The sequence below is a fragment of the Vulpes vulpes genome, chromosome 9 (genome assembly GCF_048418805.1).
Source record: "Vulpes vulpes isolate BD-2025 chromosome 9, VulVul3, whole genome shotgun sequence".
Classification (NCBI taxonomy): domain Eukaryota; kingdom Metazoa; phylum Chordata; class Mammalia; order Carnivora; family Canidae; genus Vulpes; species Vulpes vulpes.
In genome coordinates, this window is record NC_132788.1 from 109,094,022 (window position 1) to 109,116,486 (window position 22,465).

General features: G+C 65.9%; 1 protein-coding gene across 5 annotated transcripts in view; it reads left to right on the forward strand.

Moving 5' to 3' along the window:
• The first annotated feature begins 756 nt into the window (after positions 1-756).
• SBNO2 (strawberry notch homolog 2) overlaps positions 757-22,465 on the forward strand; it is a 45,554-nt gene continuing 23,845 nt past the window's right edge. Inside the window, exons 1-4 of one of the 5 annotated variants that reach the window (XM_072722036.1) lie at positions 757-885; positions 14,223-14,414; positions 18,748-18,821; positions 19,424-19,535. In XM_072722036.1, the coding sequence (XP_072578137.1) occupies positions 14,295-14,414; positions 18,748-18,821; positions 19,424-19,535 (306 nt within the window). In that variant the 5' untranslated portion in view covers positions 757-885; positions 14,223-14,294. Of the gene's footprint in view, positions 886-2,451; positions 2,571-11,724; positions 12,186-13,609; positions 13,817-14,222; positions 14,415-18,747; positions 18,822-19,423; positions 19,536-22,465 lie in introns of those variants that run through there. The other 4 variants (XM_072722032.1, XM_072722035.1, XM_072722034.1 and 1 more) reach the window with 4 other exon arrangements.

Below are 22,465 nucleotides of genomic sequence, written 5' to 3' on the forward strand. Positions count from 1 at the left end.
CACTTAACCCCCGAAACCCTGTTCTCCGCGTACCTGGGTGCCCCGTGTGGCACCTGGCGGCCCTACTGCCTCGAGCGGGGGCAGAACCCCTGGGGGGGCTCGGACAGGGGGACGGCCTGCGGGAGGCTCTCCGGGCACAGCCTCTCCGCACAGCCCGGGGCCTTCTGCGAGCCCTGCCCCAGCGCAGCGGGGAGGGGGCGCATCTGACCGGGCGGGCTCCGGCCCTCGGGGGAGGCCTTGTGCCACCCGAGCCGCGAGAGCTGCGGCTGTCGGGGGGACCCCATCCCCGCCTCTTGCCCCCCGATATAAAAAACCAATTCCTCGTCTCCGACTCTGGCCTCAGGCTTCCTCGCGGTGCCGCTGGTGCTCAGCGCTCACTCAGGTGGCGGTGGACTGTCCTCAGGAAGGGTCCACGGGGTCACGTGAAATGTCCCTGACGGCCGGGCGCTGGGCTCGGTTGGCTGTGTCAGGGACCTAGAAGGGGCGGCGCCCCACGCCCATGCCCACTTGACGGGTGGGGGGCGGCGCTGTGGGGGGTCGCAGGGCCCTGGAGCCCCCGGGCGGGGCCCCCTGGCGGGGCCTCGGGCTCGGGAGCCCTGTCGCTGCGGCTCCCCCAGGCTGCCTCTTGCGATTCCCTGGAAATCCCCGAATCTGACTAAGTCCCTAGACATCCCCGGACTTGGCAGCTGCTCCCTGCGGAGACGGCTGGACCCACCCCGGCCGGGCAGACTGCCCCCGTTCCAGGCAGTTACCCACAGGGACCTTGTGGCTTCCCGAGGTGGACGTGGCACAGGTCGCGTCCATGCCGCCCTGCGGCTCGCTCCGTGACCCCGAGCCGGCTCCTGGACGGCTCCGCAGCGCCGCGCGCCTGCCAGCGACACACAGGTAACGGCGGTCCCCACCTGGGGACGTCGCGGGTGTGACCCGGGGCTTTGGCCAAACCTCGCACCCGGGGCCCTGCGCTTGCTCTGACGCTCTGCTGTCGCCGCGGTGACCTTCCCAGTACTTGCTGAACGAGGGGCTCCGCCGTCGTTTCGCGCCGGGCGCCACAAATTCTGCAGCCGGTCCCGTGTGGGAGGAAATGGGAAAATGCAACCGGAAGCCATCTGTCCCCCATGTCAGCTTGTTCGTGCTTTCAAATCTTAACTGCTTATTGCTCAACACGGTTTATTTTCATTAGCTATGAAAAATAGTCTCAAAGTCAAAACTACAACCCCAACTGCCAGAAGCTACACATACCGGGCAGAGCTCGTTCCGAATGAATTATTTCTCTTCTCTGGGCCTCGGTTTCCCCATCGGCTCCTTGTGCCTGCAGGTTTGGCTGCAGGGAGTCCCCGGCCGGGGATTTTGTGGGGCAAACAGGTTTTAAGCATACTCATGTCCTTTATGGACCTTTACGTGTTTCTGAACAGCTCGTATTTGTCCAGACCGCCCTTCCTACGCTCGTCTATCTGGCAAACTCCTACTTGAACTTCAGAGCCCCAGCTTCAATACCCTCCTCCTCTGGAATTCACTAGGCAGAGATGTCACCCCTCCCTGGGCCCCAGGCTTGATGGGGCAGATGGGAGTATCTGGTCCTGGCTCTGTCTCGCCTAGACTGGGAGCTTCCCCGGGGGCGGGCCTGAGCACTGAGTCCTCTGGGGCCCCAACTTTGTCCAGCTCAAGGCCAGGCACAGAGTTCACAATACGCAAGCAAGCACCCAGAGAGGGACCTGGAACCGGGCAGAGGAGGCCTGTGGCTGGCGGTGAAATGGGGACAGAGCTTTCACTACTGAAAACCCAGCTACGGAAGGGGTGGTGCCTCCCAGGCTGGATCTGCCCGAACCGGCCTGGCCCACTCGGCAGTGCGGGGTTCAAGTCGCAGGAAACCTACCGTCCGTGCCAAAGGCGAGTCCCACCCTCTTCCTGGCAGCGCCGCCAATCCCCGCCTCGTTTGCATCAGGCCCTGGGACGCCCTAACGGGGGCGGGCAGCTGGGGAGCATCTCAATCCCCCGGCTGCCTGAGAAGACCTTGCTCGCCCTTGGGGTGGCTCGTGGGGCGCCCCAGACTGCCCTGTGCGCTGAGCTCCATGTTAGGGGGTCCCCGAGGTCCCAGACTCCTACTGGGGCGCAGACAGAGGCGACTAAGGGAGAGCTCGCGGGGGCGGCGGCCGTTTCTGAGGGTCTCTAGGGAGTATCCGAGGAGGGGGCCTCGAGCTCAGGCCGGGGTTACAGGAGGACCCCGGTGGCCGAAAGGTCAGGTGCGAGAGCGCAGGGGTGCGGCGGATTCAAGTCCATCTTCACGTTTGCCGGAGGAAGAAACAGGCTCGCAGGTAACCCACCTGCCGGGGTCCCAACAGAAACAGGCGGGGGCGGGATGCGAACCCGTGACTCACCGAGTCCCAGCCCCGCAGGAAGGCGGCAGGCCCCGCCCCCGGGAGGCCCCGCCCCCGAAGCCCCGCCCCGCGGCATGACCGGAAGTGAGCGGGGCCCCCAAGATGGCGCCCGAAACCCGGAAGTGAGCGCGGCTGAAGCGAAGCTCGGAGACGGAGGCGCCGCGGGCTCCGCGCCCGGCCGGACCCAGGTCGGAGGTGAGGCGCGTCCGGCCCGACGCTCGCCGCGGCTCCGCCGCCGCCGCCCCGGCCCTGAGCCGCGCTCCCCGGCCCCGTTGGGGCCCCGCCCGCCGCGGAAGCGCGCGCCCGGGCCGGGGGTGCCGGGGTTCCGGGGCCGCGAGCGGAGGGAGGCGGCGGCGTATCCCCGCCCTCCTGGCGACCCCCGACCCCCGACCCCGCGTGACCCCTGACCCCGCCCCGCGGCGCCCCCTTTACTTCCGCGCGTCTTCGGGGGCCCCCGCCGCCGCCCGGGAAGGGGACCCTCCGTGCTGACCCCGACGCCGCCTGGGTGACCCCCGACCCCCGACCCCGCCCGGGGAGCGTGGCGGCGCGGCGCCGCTGACGCCCCTCGGTGCGCGCCCCGGCCCGGCTCCGCGGCGACTCCCGCCCGCGCTGCCCGGCGCCGCGGCCCGGCCTCCCCTCCCCGCGGGGCTGCCCGGCGTGTGGGTGGGACGCGGCGGCGGGGCCGGGGCGGGGGCCGGGGCCGGGGCCGGGGCCGGGGGAGGTCGGGCGGCCGGGGGTGCGGGGCTCCCCGACTTCCGCCTCTCGGAGGGCGCGCCCCGCCCGCGCAGGTGTCGGGGACAGGGCGCTGCCGCCCGGGGCGGGGGCTCGGGGGGGTCGGGCAGGCCGGGAAGGAGCGGCCGGGCCGGGCCGCGACCCCGCCGGGAGGAGGGCGGCCACCGCTCGAGGGCCCTGGGGCCGGGTCGGGGCCGGGGCCGCGCTGTGCTGGGGGCGGCCGGCCGTGGCCCGCCCGGTCCTTCCTCCCCAGCCTCCCCGAGTGCCCCGGAGGCGCCCGCCGGCCGCTCGGAGCTCGTGTCCTGACCCCGGCCGCGCCTGCAGCCGTCGGCGGAGTCCTGAGGACGCTGAGCCTGCGTCTGGGCCCCCGGCGGGCGGGGGGCGGGCGGGCGAGGTGGGCGAGCGGCCCCGGGTCCCCCGCGGCGATGCCGACAGGCCCGGGGAGCCCGGCAAGCGGGGACCCGGGGCCGGCATCCTGGGATCTCAGCGGCGGGGAGGGCGCTGCTGTTCAGCGCTGAACCCCGGAGCAGGCTGCAGCTGCCTGGGGTGTGTGTTTTGTGCGGGGGGCCTGTGTCTTGGCAGAGGGGCAGGGGCCGGACCCGGGAGAGCCCCTGAAGCCGGGGTGGGCGGGAGCCGGTGTCCTCCAGCTGCGTGCGTCACCTTGGTTCAGTCGCTGGCCTGACCTGGAGGGACACGGAGCCTGGGTCCCCAAACCCTGCAGGCCTGGCTCCCACTGGGGCGAGACCAGCTCAGGCTGGCCCGGCTTAGTTCTAGCAAAGTGTCAGAGGCCCCTCCAGCAAGGGCCAGGCCGGAAACGCTGCCCGAGCGAGCGCGGCCGGGAATAAAGAGGCAACTGTGTCCAGTCCCCAGGGGCCGCCTCCCTCCCAGGATGGCCTCCCCTGGATAAGAGGCCAGTAGGGCTGCTGGGCGGGGGCGGGGATCTGCTTGTCGTCCCCTCCTGTCCTGTGCTGCCGCCGCTGCTGCTGCTGCTGCTGCTGCTGCTGCTGCTGCTGCTGCGGGGCGGCTGGTGGAGGTGAGGTCACGTCGAAGCATAAACACCCCGTGAGGCTGGCGTGCAGAGTGGGGAGGCAGCCCCCATGGTGCCAACACCGTGCACGCGTGGACACGTGAGCGTGTGTGCGAGTGCGAGCACAGGTGTGCGTCCGTGTGTGTAGCGTGCACACCCACACAGGGGGTCCATGTGAGTGTGCTCACGCGCTGCACACCTTCAGGTGTACGTGCGTGTCGTGCCGTGTGTGGACATTGCAGAACACTGTCACGGGCGTGGGATTTGTGAGGCGCAGGCTTGGAGTGTCTCCAGCCACTGTGCCCACAGCCGGGGGCCGTGGGGTCCATGGAGGGGGGACGGAGTCCAGTAGCCAGAGAGCATGGCCGCCCCGACCGTTCCAGGCTCCGCTGCCTCCTCCTCACCTGCTCATACCTGGGTGCAGCCTCGAGCCCAGGTGTCCGAGGCGTGTGCCTCTCCCCCAGTGGGCCCCAGTCCCTGTCCCTGGGATCAGCCCGTTCTCCCATCCTGCTGAGCAAACCTCCTTCATCCTCTTGCCATTGGTGACAGCTGACCCACAGGTTCCCTGCTTCCCTTGCTGCGAGGCAGGTGACTCGGGTGAGGGTGAACTGATTTCTGATGCTCAGGCTCCGTCACCTGCTGTTCTGGCTTGCCAGGCCCCGGGGCGGGGGGCAGAGATAAAACTCATCATTTGTTCACGTACTACCATGTGGATAGACCTCAAAACCCGACGCTCAGGGAGGGCACCAGACACAGGAGGCCCCTCGGGGTGTGAGTCCACATGTGTGACACGTCCAGGACGGGCTCCTCCATGGATGGGTAGGGGGCTGGGAGCAGGGGAGTGACAGCTGATGGGGACAGGGTTTCTTTTGGGCTGATGGAATGTTCTGGCACTAGCTAGAGATGATGGTTGCACAACTCTGAACACATGAAAACCACGGAGTTGTATGCTCTAAATGCACGAATTGTATGGTTTGTGAGTTGTGCCTTCACAAAACAAAACGTTTAACAAAAAAAGCAGGGCCTGTCCTTGCCCGTCAGATGGCCACGTGCTGTGACCGGGGGTGGGCAGGGGTCGGGGAGCGGGCCCCAAGCACGGCACCCTGCAGCCGCAGCTCATGCGGGCACTGGTCGGTTTGCCAGGCGACCTCGGGCCCCATGAGGAGGACGGAGGAAGTGCCTCCTCCCCGCCGTACGGAGGCTGGGAGCCCCTCGCCAAGCGCCAGGTCTGCCCTGGGTGGACATCTGTGTCGTGTACCAAGTTGTCCTGGGGGCACTTGGACTTCGGGATCTGGGTGCCCTGGGTGGGAGGCCCCGGGGAAGCTCCCCCCTAGAGCCTGGGCCCTGGAGGAGACGGGAATGGCTCTCCTGCGGAGTGCCCTGACTGCCGTGCCCCCACCCCCATGAGGCCAGGTGACACCCCCCCCCCCCCCCCCCGTGACTTGGTGCCGAGCGGTCCCAGCTCGGGTCTTCCATGTGCTGTAGCTCCTCGGTCAGCTGCAGGGGTGCCCCGCTCCCATGCTGTCCACAGGAGGGCGGGCAGGGACGTGGGAAAGCCAACAAGGTACCTGGCAGGGAAAGGCACTTAACTAGGCCCTGCTGTGTGATGGGGGCAGTTTTGGGTGTCCCGACCTCCCCGGGGCTCCTGGTCTGCCTGTGTGTCTGCGGCAGCTCCTCGCGGCTGGTACCTGCAGGCCCCCAGAGCCCTGCAGCAGGGGCACCACCACCATTCACGAGGACGGTGTCCTCCCCTGCTGCCTCCCCGGGCACACCGTTGCCCAGGCTCCCGTGCCTTCCAGAACATGCTCCCTGCGCGAAGTGCTGTGGATGCCGTGTCCTTCCTTGTGCGGTGGCATTGAGAGTAGGCGCCCGGGTTGTCTGTCAGGATCGGCCTTTGTCACCTTAGGAACAGGTGCCCGAGTGAAACTGAAAGAGGCCCTCCTCGCCCTTGTTCCCAGGCCTGTGCGTCTCAGAGCCGCGGTGCCGCATTCTGGAAGGCAGGTCGCTCCTGTTCTCTCGGAGCCCCAGCCCAGAGGGTCAGAGGCCGCTGACGTAGGATACTGGGCTGCCAGGAGGAAGGGAGGGGGTCCGGCCGCAGGTCTGCAGCGGGCAGTAAACTTTAATGGCACTGACTCACCAGGTGGGGCAAAACTCCCTGCCCCAGGGGTGGCCCAGGGGTGCCAGGGGTGGCTGGTACCCCGCCCCCAACCTGCAGCCTGGCCTCTAGCCAGAGCAAGATCGCATCTTTCTCCGCCCGTGACGTAGATTAAGGAAAGGCTGCCCTCGCCCTCCCAGCAGCCGCAGGTGCCAGAGGCAGGTGTGGCGGCGGCAAGGTGCGGCGCGCTGGCCCGCTCAAACCCTCGTCTGACTGGGGCGCCGCGGGCGTCCCGACCTGTCTGTGGCTAGGTTTGCGCGGGGTCCGCGTGGGGCTGGAGCTCAGCGGGGCACCAGGGGCTCAGTGGGGTGGCTTCAGGGTGCCTGGAACGTCCTCCTTGGCCACTGGCCCTGGGAGCTGTGACGTGGCCGTGTGGGGTCCCTCCCTCCCCTGCCGGGTCGCAGCGGGGTTCTGAGCTGGGCACCGCCGTGGCGCAGGGCAGCGGAGCCTCCCCCGGCGTCGTTCAGGTGTACGTGAGCTGCCCTGGGCCATTCTCGGGGTTTTCGTCAGATTTCGTCAGGAACTCGGCCCACGGTTTTGAGGTTGGGGCTCGGAGGGACGGGGCCCCGGGTCGCTGGCAGGGGCTGTCAGGAACAGCCTTGGCAAAGGGTCCAGGTTGCCCCGAGGGCGGGGGGGGGTGGCGTTGCGGGGACCTGGAGCAAGGCGCCCCGTTCGGGAGGTGGGCCTGAGGGCCGGCGGCCGGAGGAATCAGGGCTGCACCCCCGAGCCGAGACCCGCTCCCCCCGAAGAAGCAGCCCCCCTGGAAGCCCTGGGCGCGCCCAGCTGGCTCCCCCGCCTGGCCGGCCCCCCAGGGCGTGCTGGGGTGTCTGTCCCCAGAACCTGTTAGTGTGAGGGAGGCTGGGCCGCCGGTCCACGTAGGGGTTACGCGCCACCTGAGCTCCGCGGTCGGCTCCGCGGTGGCCCCAGAGGCCAGGTCACCCAAGGCCCCCGAGAGGGCGGTGACCCCGGACTCCCCAGGGCCCAGCGTCCTCACGCGGTCCTCAAAGGCAGAGAACTTTGTCCAGCGGAGGCCGAAGGGGAGTGAGACACTCGAGGCTTGAGTGGGCCTCTGTGTGCCGCTGCCAGTGGCGGGGACACGGGCCCTCTGTCCTGCTGACAGCCGCGTGCGCTGGGAGGCAGATCTCCGCAGAGGCTCCGCGCGCAGCCCAGGCTCGGGGGTCCCGGGCGAGGGTGGCAAGCCCGCCCGACTGCTGGCCTGTGGGACCCGAGGCAGGCCTGGGGTGCCGCCTGCCACGGGAGAAACAGAGACGGAGCTCTTGGGGCTCCTGCTACTGTGATTTGGGGGGCCTCTGCCCTCTTTCCGGAGGCGGCACAGGGCCCAGCCCACTGCTGGCATTTGCTGGGGATGGGGCGAGTGGACTGCGCGGCTCGGGGGCTGTGCCCAAGGCCAGCCCAGAGCCGGGAGGAGTCTTCCTGCAGGACACCAGCCCTCTTGGGGTTTGGGCAGAGGTCCCTCGTGATGTTCTTGGCACCAGACTGGACCGAAGGAGGCTGCGGGGGTGCTGACCGGTCAGGCCACTCGCCTGGCGCTGCTGTGTCCTGCTCAGGGCTCTCCGGGGGGCTCGGGAGAGACACTTGGCCGCCCTCCAGGCTGAAGCAAGCACCAGGGGGGACAGAGTGGGGCACATCGGAGTCCGAGGACCAGGAAGTCCGGGGCCAGTGGGATTTGGCCTAATACCTGCTCACGGGGAGAAGACATGGGTTCACGGGAGACCACAGACGCAGTGTGTGTGGAGCCTTTTAAAAACCGCGAGTAAATACAAGACCTGAGTAGACACTTCCCAGAAGAAGCCACGTGGAAGGTGCTCGGCGCCCGTAGCAAGTGCCGGTGCGGATCGAGGTGTGGAGGTCGGCCACCCCTGGGTGGGGGCTGGCGGGCGCAGCAGCCGCAACGCCGTCCCGCCGCTGGGCAGGCGGTGGGTACCGCCCCCTGGGAAGCCGTTGGGCCCTCCCTGGCAAGGCTGACCCGGCCCGGAAATGGGGGCACCCAGGGCGCCCCCGAGGCCCAGGCTCTGATGTCCTCACCCATGGCAAGGAGGCCCCATGCTCTGGGCTCTTCGTGGGGGTGCCAAGGGCTGTGTGCCCCCGAAGCTGCCCACCCCGCGGGCTACGCGCCGCTGGCCGGTCCTCGTGAACTCCGGCGTGGCCCGCTCCGGCTGGCTGTCCTAGGTTGCTTTAGGAACCACCTAAGTTGCGTCGGCCCCACCGACGGGCTCAGGGCGTCACCTGCTGTGCCCTCCGTGGGGCTGTCACGGCGGCCGCTCCGGGGCAGCCGGTCCCCTGACGGGCGGCGGGGTCTGTGGGCCCGTGGCCAGCAGACGTGCTGACTGCGGAGGCGGACAGCGAGCCACCGGTGACCCCCGATCTCCGGAAGCCAGCTCCACGCGCTCCGTGTTTTCCTGGGGGGCAACAGCAGTCCCCCGGTCGTACCACCTGGGACCCGTTCTGCTTCCCCAGATGCAGGTTCTCCCGCAGGGCTGGCCTTTCACACATTGCAGGGCCTGGGTCTGTCCTTCGGCACGTGCACGTCCCTGCCCTCAGCTCCTGGGGTGGCCCGCGGGTCCTGTGTGTGTCCCCCACATGGTCTAGCTCTGCTGATTCTGCTCTCGGGGTTCAGGCTGGGGTAACGGGCCGCGTGCTGGTCCTCCTACCGGGGCACCTCTGTTCACTCTCGGCTCCCTGGTCTTGCACTCAGCTGGGTGTCGGCTGTGCCAGGCCAGGGCTGAGGTGGTCTGGCATGGAAGAGACGTGGGGGGCCCCTGCCCAGCCCAGCGTGGCCACCGCCTGTGCCAAGCCCTTCGCTGTTGGGGCCTCCTCCTCGTGCCCGTCCCCGGCACGCCCTCCCTTTCTGACCCAGCAGGACGAGAGGTTTTGTGGGAGCCCCATCAGTTGGGGCAGTGCTCCTGGGGGACGGGCCTGCGGGGGCCTGTGGGGTCCTACAGGTCACCTTCACTGCTTGGTAACAGAACCGGAAGTTCAGCCCTTGGATGCTGTGCTCTCCAGTGGGGACTCTGGGTGGGCCTGGGTGGGGGGGCTCCCCTTCCTGCCCGGCCTGGCCTGTGCACGGGGCCTAGGCCCCTGCCCGTCTTTGGCATCCCAGAGCTGGTGTGTTCAAATGCCTCCTGGGAACTCTAGAAATGTGAGGTCACATGCTTGGTGACAGCCTCCCCGGAGCTCCCCTCAGCAGAGCTCCCGGCCCCCAGGGGTCACAGGGATTTGGACTGGGGGGGGCTCCAGCTGGGGTTTGCTTCCCTTCCAGTCCTAATGTTGGGGGGTGGCCTTAACTGGCCTTACGCTGGGCCCTTAAGCCACAGAACTTTCGTGTCTCCCGGGCCCGGAGCCCAGAAGCCTGAGGTGGAGCTCTGCCTCTCCAGGCTCCCGGGGAGGGTCCTTCCTGGGGGCCCGGGGCCACCTCGCTCCCCTGCCTCAGAGGCACGGGGCAGCTGCTCTCTGTCTGCCCTGGCACCAGGCCCGCCCTGCCCGCTACGACTGCAGGGACCCTGTGTCCGGGTGAGGGCCTGTTCGCAGGTTCCCGGGGGACGTGAACTTACGGACCATCCGCCACGCACAGCTCTGCCGCCCCATTGCTCGCCCTCCACTGGGCCCGCGCTCCTCCAAGGCCACCCTTGTCACCCACCAGCCGGGTTCAGTCCCCTGCCTGGCCCCCGGCCCCCCTTCGCCGCTTTGCCCGCCGCTCTGGCCTCAGTAGTCCGTCGGTGAGGGAGCAACGAGCACGCCCCACCATCCTCCCTCGGTACCCTAGCTCCTCCCTCCCCTTGCTTTCAGTCTTCGGGTCCAGCACCCCCTGGAGGAGCTGTCTGGGCCGTGTGCCCCGTCGGAGGCCTGGGAGAGCCAAGGCACGCCCAGAGCCCAGCTAGGACCTCAGCTCGGGACTGGTGCCCCCCAGGACCGACCGCTGGGTCTCACCCCACACCGAGCCGTGTCAGGGCCGCTGGCCTCTCCCGCCGCCGGCCTCGGCAGGGCCCTTGTTGGCTGGGCACCGCGCTGGGGACGGCCCCGGCCACTCTGGTGGCTCCCCGCCCGCGGCTCTGCGCAGACCCTCCCCAGATGGTCCTGCTTGGCCAGGGTGGGGCCCCAAGATCAGTCCTATTTTACCAGGGCCTCTGCCCCTCCCCCCCCCCCCGCCGCCCCCGCCCCATCCTGGGATCCCAGGACCTTCACCCAGCCGAGTGGAAAGGTGGCCAGAGAGGCTGCCATGGTGTGCCCAGTGGGGGGCCAGCAAGGCCCTGTGCCCCGAGACGCAGTCCCAGGGGCGGCCTCATCCCCGCCTGGCGGGGTGCAGATGGGGCAACGAGCCGCGGTGGGCGGGTAGTCCAGGTGGCCAGCGGGGTCTGGACACCCCCAGGTGGGGTCGGGACGGTCTGCTCGGAGTCTGGGGGGCTGAGCCAGCAGAGCTGGGGTGACAGGGCTGAGGGGGTCGGCGGAGAGGCTGGGGGCCAGGCTCTCCCAGGCCTCAGCCTCTGCCCACGTCGCACTGCCCAGTTGTCTTGTCTGGGCCGCTGATTCCTTGGTCTTTTTCTTTTACAATGACTCATTTGAAAACCTGATCTCGGAAGGAAATTCTGTGAACATAAACCATGATTGTGAAGCGCAGGCCTGTGAGCACCCACGCTTCACCTGTCATGGGATGTTCTAAAAATACACACTGGGCCCACTGCATGGGTGCTGAGCTCTGACCCAGCCGGGTGCGGTCTTGTTACGTCCCTCTGTGCCCCGAGACCCCACCTGGCACCCACTGGGCTTGGACCCAAGGCGGCTGGACTGCCCAGTGACATCCATGTTTGGGGGCTCAGGAGCAGGGCTCCCAGGCAGCACCACGGAGTGGGAGGTGAGGGGGGTCAGCCGAGGCCAGAAGGTTTGGGGCTGGGACAGGGAGTCCTGAGGCTAGATGGAAGGAGGGCTGTGTTTGGGGGCTGCCCCAGTGACTTGGGGGGTTGGGGAACAGGAAGCTTGAGGCTGTGGAGGCTCTGCGGTGGCGAGAGAGACATTGGACCTGGGTGTTGGAGGAACGGGGGACTGTAGGGTGGCCTCCGAGGGCATGGGGTGGTCGGGAGCATGGGGTGAAATTAATGCAACGTAAAATTTGCTCTTTCAAACTGCACAATTCAGTGTTTTTCCTGTATTCCTAGTTTTTTAAAAAGACTTTTTTTATTCCTGAGAGAGAGAGAGGCAGAGACACAGGCAGAGGGAGAAGCAGGCTCCCCGTAGGGAGCCCGATGGAGGACTAGATCCCAGGACCCTGGGGTCACGCCCTGAGCCGAAGGCAGATGCTCAACCACTGAGCCCCCCAGGTGCCCCTCCTATATTCCTAACGTTATACAGACATCACCAGTATCTAGTTCTGGAATATTCCATCACCCCAACAACAACCCCACCCCCCCAGCCGTCACCTCTCCAGCCCCCGCAGCTTCCTCCCTATCTGCGGGCGAGCCTGTCCTGCACATGTCACGCACGTGTACTCACACCCTGTGGGGCCTCCTGTGTCTGGTCCCCTCCCTGAGTGTCGGGGGCTCGGGATCTGTCCCCGGGGCGGCACGTGGGCACCTCCTGTTCGTGCCCGTGTGTGGATAGACCATGTTGTATTTATCCATTCACCTATTTTTTTTTAAAGATTTTATTTATTTGTTCATGAGAGACACAGAGAGGCAGAGACACAGGCAGAGGGAGAAGCCGGCTCCATGCGGGGAGCCCAATGCAGGACTCGATCCCGGGACCTCAGGATTATGCCCTGGGCCGAAGGTGGCGCTAAACGGCTGAGCCACCCGGGCTGCCCTCCATTCACCTGTTGATGGACATCAGGTCCTTCCATTCTCCGGCTCTTGTGACTCGTGCTGCTGTGAACATGTGCATACAGGTTTTGTGTGGACAAATGTTTTCATTTCTCCTGGGTTCCTGGGAAGCTGCCCGTAGTAGACCCCCATACTCCTTGGCCTCTGGCCTCTGGATGGTGCTTTCTAAGGGGGCAGCCCAGGGCTCGGTGGCTGCAGAGCCTGGAAGGACGGTGTTTGTGGGAAGGGGTTCAGCTTTGCTCCAGGATGTGGCTGCCAAGAGAGGGAAGCTGTGGTGGGCGGGGCGTGGACTGGGTTTACCAGGCTGTCTGGGGCGGGGTGGGGGGGGGGGTGGGGGGGTGGCGGATACCTGCCGCAGAGAAGGGGCTGGTGATCCAACCCAGGGACAAGGGCAAGCCAGCCAGCACCTGTGGTCAGCTATGTGAGCTTTCTCTGTTGAGTAAAGGTCATTCCTGCCTGACTCTTGTCCCGGGTGCTGGGAACAGAGCCCCCTTGGGAAATCCCCCAAATCCAGGAGAGTTCTGGGGCCTCAGTGAAGGCAGTGGTCACTTAAGTGGCAAGGCCCAGATTGCAGAGGCCTTGGTCCCTGCTGAGTGCCTGACCAGCCTTGCCCGTGGACCTCCCAACAACCCGGTTCTGCAGAGCAATCCTGGGGCTCAGCACAGCTGCGGTGCCCTGAGTTGTCAGACAATAATCCGGTTGTTGGAAGGCTGAGCTGGGTTCTGACCCTGTCTGCATGACCCCAGAATCTTTCAAAGGAACTGCCGAGACCCTGAATCACCATTCGCTGTTTGTCAAGGGAGACCCGAGGACTTTCCACCCCGGGCTGCTCAGTCTGTCCGGGCCCCAGCCCGCAGGAGCCCAGGCGCAGGCCGGAGCAGGCCGGGCCCACGGCGCTGTGGAAGTGGGGTCCTGGCAGCAGGCGGGCGCGGTGCAGGCCTGGAGCCCAGCGGGGCAGCGCCAAGGCTCGAGGGCCCAGACGCCTCGGTCTGCGGAGCTCAGGCCGGAGGCCCCTTTTCTGGCGGAGCTGGGGTAGAGGCAGCCCCTCCCCGCCCCCTGAGGGATTGCATAAGCTGCCCGGACAGTGATTACTGGAAGTCCCGAGGATTTCTTCATCCAGGCTTGGCCGGGAGTGGCAGCTGCCTCCCCTTCCTGCCCCGTGTGATTAATGTCCTCAGCCACTGCCTGCCCCAGGACGCGCACCGCAGTGGTGGGTGGGGCCCAGGGGAGCCCAGGGCGCAGGCCTGGGGCAGATGGAACCGGGTGGCAAGTCCTGTGCATCTGCCGTCAGCCCCGCGGCACCCTCCTGGCCTGCTGTGGAGAACCAGAGGCTTCCCGGCGGGGCCGCTGTGTCCTTACCCCTTCCTGCCTCAGCTTGGCCCTGGCTCCCCTGGGGCCCCCCTGCAAGCCTAGCCTGGCTGCAGAGGGACAGGGTTGGACTTTGCCTCCCGGCCTGAGACTGGGTCACAGAGGCAGGCCCGTGGGAGCCGCTGAGGCTCCGGGCTCACACCAGGGCCCGTGGCTCTCTCCGTGGGTGGCGGGAGCGGCCCCCCAGGGCCCGGGTTATTTGTTACTGGGTGGGCCGGGCAGCCTGACATGGCCGTGTGAACAGCAGGGCTGGGGTGGCCCAGCCGCCCTGGAAGGCCTGCCACCATCCTGGGGGCCGTCCCCGGAGCCTGTCTCCGTGCTGCCCCAGGTACCGCTCCCTGTGGCCAGGAGCCCCACTGGGTGGCACTTGATGCCCAGGGCGGGTTGGTGGTCAGGAGTCCAGGCCCAGTGTCCCCAGGAGGGGCCACCAGGTGGCGGTGGGGGCCGAGCCCAGGTCCTGTCTTGGCAGCCGAGCGGCTGCTCAAGCATGTTCAGGCTGGACTTGAGATAGAGGCCTCCGCCCTGCCCCAGCACAGCCCCTGGGAGGAGGCTGGGAACCCAGAGGTGCCCTGGCCACCCTGCAGTGTTAGTGTTCGGGCAGCCTCGGCTCACACCCTCCTTCCTAGATGCGGGCCCGCCGCCCGGAGCCCACCCCCTCTCCCTTGTCCCTGCGGGGTGCGCACACGCCCGTAGGGGCTCACAGGGTGACCTCGGCGTGTGCCGTGTCTCCTCAGGTCATGATGCCGCCACCGAGGAGCAAGAAGCCCAGATAGACGCCCCCACGGCCTGGGTCGTGGAGCCACCTGATGCTGGCAGTGGGGCCCGCCATGGACGGGGACTTTCCTCAGCATGAGCCCCCACCAGCGGGCAGCATCCTCTACAGCCCACCCGCCCTGCAGACCCCGCTGTGCGGGTCCAGTGTCCAGGTGAGTGCTGCCCACGCCAAGGTCGGCCCAGGGTGGGCGCCGCCCTGGGGGTGCAGCTGCAGCCTCCCCTTCTGGGGCATCGAGGGGATGTCCCAGCCCCCAGCATTGGAGAGAGGAGGACCCCTGGCCTCAGCTGCCACCGAGTTTCTCAAACATGAGCCACCAGGTTTGTTTTGCCAAGGGCACGACTGGTGCTCAGTGGGACGCTCAAGTTGTTTTTATTTTCAGGTTAACAGACTTATTTATTTATTTATTTATTTGAGAGAGAGAAGGAGGGGGAGGAAGGGAGAGTCTCCAGCAGGCTCCCTGCTGAGTGCAGGGCCGAGGCAGAACTCGATCCCAGGACCCTGAGATCACGACCTGAGCGGAAATCAAGAGTCAGATATTTAACGGACTGAGCCACCGGGGGCCCCAAAGTTTACATCTTAAACAGTGTTAGGATTACAGGAAAATAAAACACAAAGTTTCCCCACACCCTCCTTTCCCCATTGTTAACATTTTGCATCAATATTCATGCTAAGTTCTTAACAACTGATGACCAGCATCAGGGCATTATCGGTCACAGCCCGCAGGTGACCGGGGTTCACCGTTGCTGCTGCACGCCCTGTGGGTTCACACGAATGTTACGGACACCGAGCCACTGTCCCCGCGTGGCCCAGAGGAGGCCCCGGCCCTGCAGACCCCCTGCTCCACCGAAGCACCGTCCCCACCCCGGGCACCACAGGCCCTGTCACTGCCTCCTCCATGGCTCCGCCTTTTCCAGAAGGTCCTAGACCTGGAGCCACGGATGTGTGGCTTCCCTGTGTCTGGCTCTGCGGCTCGGTTCTTTTCCGGGCTGAATGACACTCCCTTGTCTGGGTGGAGCGGTCTGTCCATCCACAACTGAACGGCACCTCAGTTGCTCCTAAATTCTGACGAGTGTGATGAAGTATCATAAGTAACAAAGCCACGCAGGGTCCAGCCTGGCCTCCTCATATGGTGGAATGTATGAAGGATCCAGAATTCTGCTCCAGTCAGGCCTGGAGCCCCCTCTTCTGGGGCAAAACCAGGGTTCTTTCTGATGTAGAAAAGCAAACTGTTTCTCAGCAGGGAGACTAGAGCTGCCTGGAGGGCAGGAAGAGAGGTGCCAGGGCACAGCAGCAAGGGACACATGGCTGTGGCTGCCACGGGGCTCTCCGTCCCCTCCATCCTGCTGCCTTTGGACTGGGAGGCGGCCAGGTGGCAGGAGAGAGCGAGAATCATGAGAATCACACTTGGGTTTCAGAGGAGCCGGGAAGTGGGCCACTAGGGTCAGGCACAGCTCAGGGTGAAGTGCCCAGAGCCATCAGGAGGGATCCTGGGTCCGTAATCAGGTGTTGGAAAGCAGTTGTGGGCCCAGAATTCACCCTGTGTCCAGGTGTGCCCACATTGTCACCTGACATAACGGGCACAGAAACCGAACTACTAGCAGGGGCCACAACCGCCTGGGGAGGGCAAAAATGAGTTCCCGCTGAAGACGCCAATCCCAGGCCGTGGCTGGCATCCAGTGCCTCTGGCCAGGGTCCCAGACCCCGCGGCGTGCCTCCTCTCTCTGCCCTTCCTGTGGGAGCCGTGGCCACACATCCCCTGACCCTCCCTATCCCCCCCCCCCGCCTCCCTCTGGACTTCCGGCCACGTTGTCGTGGCCAATGCCTTCCTGTTCCCCACGTGCCACCTGGCCTGCGGTGGTAGACGGGTGCGTTCCCAGGGCTCGCTCTCACCCCATTATGTAGGCTCAGAGAGTGCTCTTGTCGTTTCTATAATGTTTCCCTCTTGTCAGCATCCCATGGTTTGCTGAATTATTTCCCTATTGTTGGGCTTTTGGGGTGATTCCAGTTTTCTGCTGCTGTAAATAGCACCAGTATGTCCACCCCCCATAGTGGATTAGGCCAGGGGTGTCCTTCTGAATCAGATTCCTGGGTCAGAGGGAGCACTGGGTGGGGTCGCAGAGCTTGGGGCAGCTCCACAGGATCGTGCACCTATCATGCCACCTTTATGGTGGCCCAGGGCGGTGGCTAGGATGCCAGCACTCCCAGATGGTGGCGTGGAGGGGCACCTGGGGCCGCGACGTGCACCCGATGCAAGGGAGAAGCCTCTGTGAGCCAAGCCCACTTTGGCCAGGAGCCCCTCGGCTGTCAGAACTCGGCGGAGCGCTCTCCATGGTGCTTTTGAGGCTGGGCCACCCGTCCCAGGGTGTATACGGAACCTGTCCCCGCAGGACGCCAACCAGGAGGGCCCCCGCCCCCAGCAGGCCACACCGATCCAGCTGGTGCTGACCCCGGATGTGTGTGTGGTCAGACTCCTCCCCGCCCCTCTGTCCCAGCTGGGCTGAACCAAGCTCAGGAGGGGACCGACCCCCTGGACTGTCACTGTCACTAACGGTGGCCTGATTTAGCAATAAAAATAGAGACATTTAATGCAACTTAAGTTTCACGTAAACACAAGCGATATTTTAGTGTGCTTCCCGCTTAGTATTTACACTGTAATTGTGTACTGTTTGTCAGAAATCTCAGTTTCGCTAGATACCTTGTATTTTATCTGACAGCTGTATTTCATCTGCTGCCCAAGGAAAAGTGTCACCTTCCTACATCAGCTCACACGTGGCCCAGGGAGCTCTGGATTAATGTCCCAGGGCATGTGGCTCCTCAGGGGAGGGAAGCCTGGAACCTCCCCAGGCAGGCTTGGATTGGCTGGTGGGGGTCAGGCGCCCACCTCAAGGTCGTGTCCCAGGGGCCTGCCCTGGAAAGGCAGAGGTACGCCTCTGGCCCCCCGGGGAAAACCCCAGGGAAGGCTCTGATTGGCTGTGTGGTGCGCCCTTGGGGGAGGACTCGCAGCCTCGCAGAGCCCCGCGCTGGGGCCAGCACCTGGCTTCCTGGACGATGCATCCATCCGAGGAGACCTGGGGGTCTGGGCACAGCAGGAAAGGTGGGGAAGCCCCCTCAAGGCTGGCTCTGCCTGCTGTGGGTCCCGAGTGGCCCATGCCTTGTGTGCACTCAGGACAGTTCGTGCTAGTTCACAGAATGTTCTGGGAGTGCCTGTGGCCCTGGGAAGTTTACATCCCTCTCTGGAGTTGGAGTTCTCTCCTTTCTTTTTTCTTTTTTTTTTTTTTTTTTTTTAAGTAATCTCCATACCCAGTGTGGGCCTCGAACCTACAACCCCCAGACCAAGAGTCATAGGCTCCACTGACTGAGCCAGCTGGGCGCCCCTGGATTCTTCTCCTTGAACGGGGGCTGGAGAGAAGTGACCCTAGACCGGGGCCCCGGGGTGACCTCAGCCTGCTCTCCTAGAGGGGAGCCTTCCAGAGGCTTCCACGGTTTCTCCTAAGTGTTCATCCCCCCAGCCTTCATGCTGGGGAGGGTCCTGTGCTGTTTGTCCCGCTCCGTGTCGATAGGGTTATTTCGCAGCCTGTGCAGACTCTGGAACAGCAGGCGGGACCCCTTGACGGCGTATCTCTCTCCTTCCTGCGTCCTGGTTCTCCCTGCGGGGTCGGGGTGGGGGGCGCGCCCTGGTGGGAAGTCACGGCCAGCTCCTTCCTCCAGACACAGGCGCCCAGGAAGGCTCCTCGTCTCCCCGCCATCTGGGCTGGTTCCGGGCCAGCTCATGTGCGGAGCCCTGCAGACAGCAGGAAGCGGTGGCTGGGGATTGCTTCCGGCGGCCTTACTGAGCGCAGGACTCCCGCTGGTCCCCCGTCCCTCTGGGGACAGCGACTGTAGCCATCAGGCCTCTCCCCAGCGGCGGACAGGGACCGCCCTGACGTGATCCCACACAGGCCATGTTGTGCGCAGGCCTGTGTGTCAGGGTGGGACAAGCCACCTGTGTCGTCCGGGGGCCACGAGTGTCCACTGTCCTGCTCCCCGAAGCTGGTCCTGTCAAAGCCCAGTGCAGGGTCCCCCCAAGCCCCCGCGGACCTCAGGCTGTCCTTCCAGCCATCCACTGAATGCTTCTCAAAGCAGGCTCCCCGGAACCCCCACCTGTGCTGCAGCCTTGGGCCACACAGGCTTGGCCTGAGGGAGCTCTGAGAAGGCCAGGCCCCTGGGAGGGCCGGTGGGAGCCCCCTGACGAGCCCTCTGCCACACGGACGTCCCTTGGGCCTCGTGCTGCCTTGCCCCAGTCCCAGCCCTGCCTTCAGAGCCCCTCACACGCCCCGAGAGGCTCCTTCGTCTTTGCTGTGCTGCACCGGGTGGGTTCCCGTGCGGACGGGCAGATGGACTCATGGAGCTGTGCAGCCGCTCCCGGACGACCCAGATGGGGGACCCCTGGGTGAAGCTGCCCGGGCAGGGGTAGCAGGGCGCTCCTGACACTCGCTCTGTTTCAGAACACCATGCTGCACTGCTCCTGGTGGAGTCCCTTCTCGCCCACGCCGTACCCAGCCTTCTCCAGCGAAAGCCAGTAAGTTCCTGTGGCCTCCAGGGCCCGACACGCTCCAGCACGCCCGCTCCGTGGCCACCATATCCTCAAGGGCTTTCTAGGTTCTGTGGTCACTGGTTAAACAAGAATAGAGCTCACGGCCAGCGAAGGGCTTCAGCATCCTGCGGAGGGGGTCGTGGGCCAGGCTCTGGCCACATGGAGGCCCCTGAGACTGACCAGCTGTGGCAGGTCTCAGGAAGAGCCCATCAGGAAGAAGGGAGAAGAGCTCTGTGGGTGCCCTCTGGCCGGGGGTGGAGGGGGACGCTGACCCGGGTGTGGGGGGTGAGAACTTTGGGGGCAAAGGAGCTGGGAGGGCACTTTCCTGCAGAGGGCAGCGGCAGGAGGGGTTTTGCAAAGTGAGTAGGAGCTTGGGCCGGGGGTGGGTGGGCAGCAGACGCAGACAACACCAGGCCCAGGAGCCGCCCGCTGAGAGGGCCCAGCAGCACGGAGCCAGAGCCTCGGGGTCTCTGCGGGGCACTGTGCCCTGGTCGCGGGCACGTGGGCTCTCTGCCGAGCTGAGCTCCCCAGGTGCCAGAGCGCTCCCTCAGTCCCGACGCCTGCCCCTCTTCCCTGTCTTCCCGCAGCCAGTTCATGAGCTCCACCTCCTTCATCGCCAGCCAGCCCTGCGCCGACACCAGCTATGGACCCTCCACCACCACCCCTAGCTTCCTGCCAAAGACGGGCGACTTTCCTCAGGTAGGGACCTCGAGCCACAGCCACCCCTCGATGCCCTGGGGCCCAGGAGGCCCCTGCCTCGCGCTGGCAGCCCTGGCCAGGCTCTGGGCCCCGTGGAGCCGCGGCCTGTACTTGAGAACAGCTGGTGTCCCCGCGGCTCCCACCTGGGGCGGGGCCACATCCCTGTCAGCTTGCCGCTCGTGCCCCAGGCGTGGGTCGTGGGGCAGCCTCCGGGAGTGCCCGATCCACTTTCCCAAACCGCAGCACCTTCCTGCCCTGGACAGAGGCCCCCGTGCTTGCTCTGTCTGGGCCTCGGTATCTCAGCAAGGGTCCGCCACACTGCCCGTGTGCCTGGCCCGAGCGACACTCCGTCAGGTGCACACGCCATCATTGGCGCTGAGGTCCCCGAACGGCCGCCATTGGCAGTGTAACCCAGCCGAAGCGAAGGAAGAGATTCGTGTGATTTCATTTTGGGGGGGAACGAGGTGGAGCATCTCCGGCAAGTGTCCCTCACGGTGGGCCCCGAGGGACCCTGGGGTGGGCCCCAGGTGCCACAGAGATGATGTGGGAAGGGCCCAGGTGGGATCTGAGGCTGGGGCCGGCGGCAGCCTGGCAGTGGTGAGGTGCCCTCAGAAATGTGGGGCACTTGGCGCCACTGGTTCCCCAGCACCCGGTGTGGAAGCTCTCCAGCTTGGCTGGCCCCAGGGGCTCAGCTCCCCTGCGCCGCAGCTTTCCCTGAGCAGTGGGGTGTGTGGGGCCAGCCGGGTGGCCGTCTGGGAGGACGCGGCTCAGAGCCGCCAGCTGGCATCTGCTGGGCCCACGCGAGGTCAGCTCGGCCTGGCTCCCTCCTCGTGGAGCCCGGCCCGTGTCCATGCAGCACCGAGCAGGGCCGCGGACCTGCACCAGCGTCCCACCCATCCAAGCCCACCGAGAATCTCGGAACAGGACCGCATGAGGAAACCGGGACTTTGCAGATGTCATTTGGTTAAAGATGGGGACCAGGGGATCCTGGAGCAGGGTGGCCCTAAACCCAGGGGGTCTGGGAGGGACACAGAGGAGAAAGCACGACAGTGGAGACGGTGAGCCCCGCAGCATGGCAGAGGTGCCGGGAGCTGGGGCAGCAGGAAGGGCCTTCCCTGGAGCTTCCTGGGGAGAGCGGCCTGGGGCGCCTTGACCGCCTTGACCGGGATGTCCGCCCCGCAGGACCACGGGAGCAGACGCGTCTGCTGTGCAAGCCCTCCCCCATCTTGGGCCTGGAGGAGACGCGAGCACGGTGGGCTCGTCTGGCCCTCCACCCTCCTGGGGGTGTCAGTACAAGGGGCACGGGAGGGCCTGTGGAGCGGCCCGCCAGCCTTGCCAGGTGCACTGGGTGTCTTCTGCGGCCACGAAGCACAAGGACACGCTGGCCTCCCTGGTTTAGTGGCTGCTGAGGCTCAGCCCGGGGGCACTGATCTCCATGAGGGGCTGCAGCGGCCGACGGTCCCCGGCCTGAGACCCTCCCCGAGCCTGCCGTCCCTGGCCCTGAGCTCTGGCCAAGGTCCTCCGCACACGTCCCAGACCTGCCACGTTGTGACCTGTGTCCTCTGCGGGGGGTCACCTGCGCGACAGGCTGAGGACACTGAGCCCCCCGCAGCGCGCTCATGCGTCCGGCCTGCCCAGAGCCAACACGGTTCCTTCCCCAAGCCTTGGGGCGCTGCCTGTCGTCACTCCCTGGTGGAGCGGACAGCAGCTGCCTCCGCCCACGTTACTGAGCGCCTGCGGAACACGGCCGCGGCCTGCCCTGCACGGGGGCCTCGGACCCGAATCCTGCTTCTAAAGCAGCAGAACCGCATTCAGGCAGAACCTGACCCCGGTGCCAAGCGTGAGGTTAGACAGATGTGAGGCCAGGGTTCAGCTGGGGTGAAGGGCCCTGTGGCCCTGTTGGCCTCCACCACCCCCCTGGTGACCCCTGGGCCTGCGGGCCAAGCCAGGCAGGGCGCCAGAGGAGGCTGAGCCTCGGCCAGTGGACCCACCGCGGGCACCCTCTGTTCCTGCCTGACCAGATGACATCACCATGACGACCAGCGAAGCCATAGCCTCGAGGATGTCCCCGTCCTGGTCCTGGGACCTGACCCAGAACATGTCACCGACCAGAGGGGGCCTGGTCGAGGCCCCACAGTGGGGTGACCCTGGGTTCCCGGGGGCCTGGTGTCCTCACCAGGTCTCCCTGAGAAGGAGGCAGGGTGAACCCCAGAGACGGGGAGACCCCGCACTGCTGACGTTGAGGACGGAGGAGGGGCTGGGGAGGGGGCGCTCCTGGAAGGCGGGGGGCAGGGGGTCTTCCTGGGACCCGGGGGACGTAGCTCTCCATTTTGGACCTCTGAACTCCAGAACCACAGGGTCACACGTGCCGTTGTGGGCCGTGACGTGTGTGTAGCTTGTTCAGTACCCGCAGGAGACTGAGGTCCGTGTGAAGCCCCGCGTGGCCGTGGCACACTCTAGAAGTGTTCCCTGAGGGGAGCCCGAGTGGCTCAGTCAGTGAAGCATCTGACTTCAGCTCAGGTCGTGAGCCCGGGTCCTGCTCTGCCCTGAGCCTGCCTGCCCCTCCCCCACTCGTGCACTCTCTCATTTGCCCTCAAGTAAATAAATCTTAAAAAAAACAAACTGGAGCTGGGCTGCAGCGAGAAGTGCACACGAAGCTACAGGACAACATACCTCTTCCTAATTGAACCCGAGCCCTGAGTTTCCTGGCAGCCAGAGCAAAAAGAGAAAGGAGATGAGCAGTGTGACTTGTCGCCTGTGAGGAAAAAGCTTCTCTCCCAATTTCCGTCGGGGTCAGCGCCCTCCCCCACCTTCCTGGGCCGGGGGTGCCCTTGGGTCGCAGCCCGCAGCTGCTCTAGCCTCCGCCTCTCCGTCTGAGGGCCTGCTTCCGTCCGATGGCACTAGGGCTGGACGGTTGGACACTACAGGGC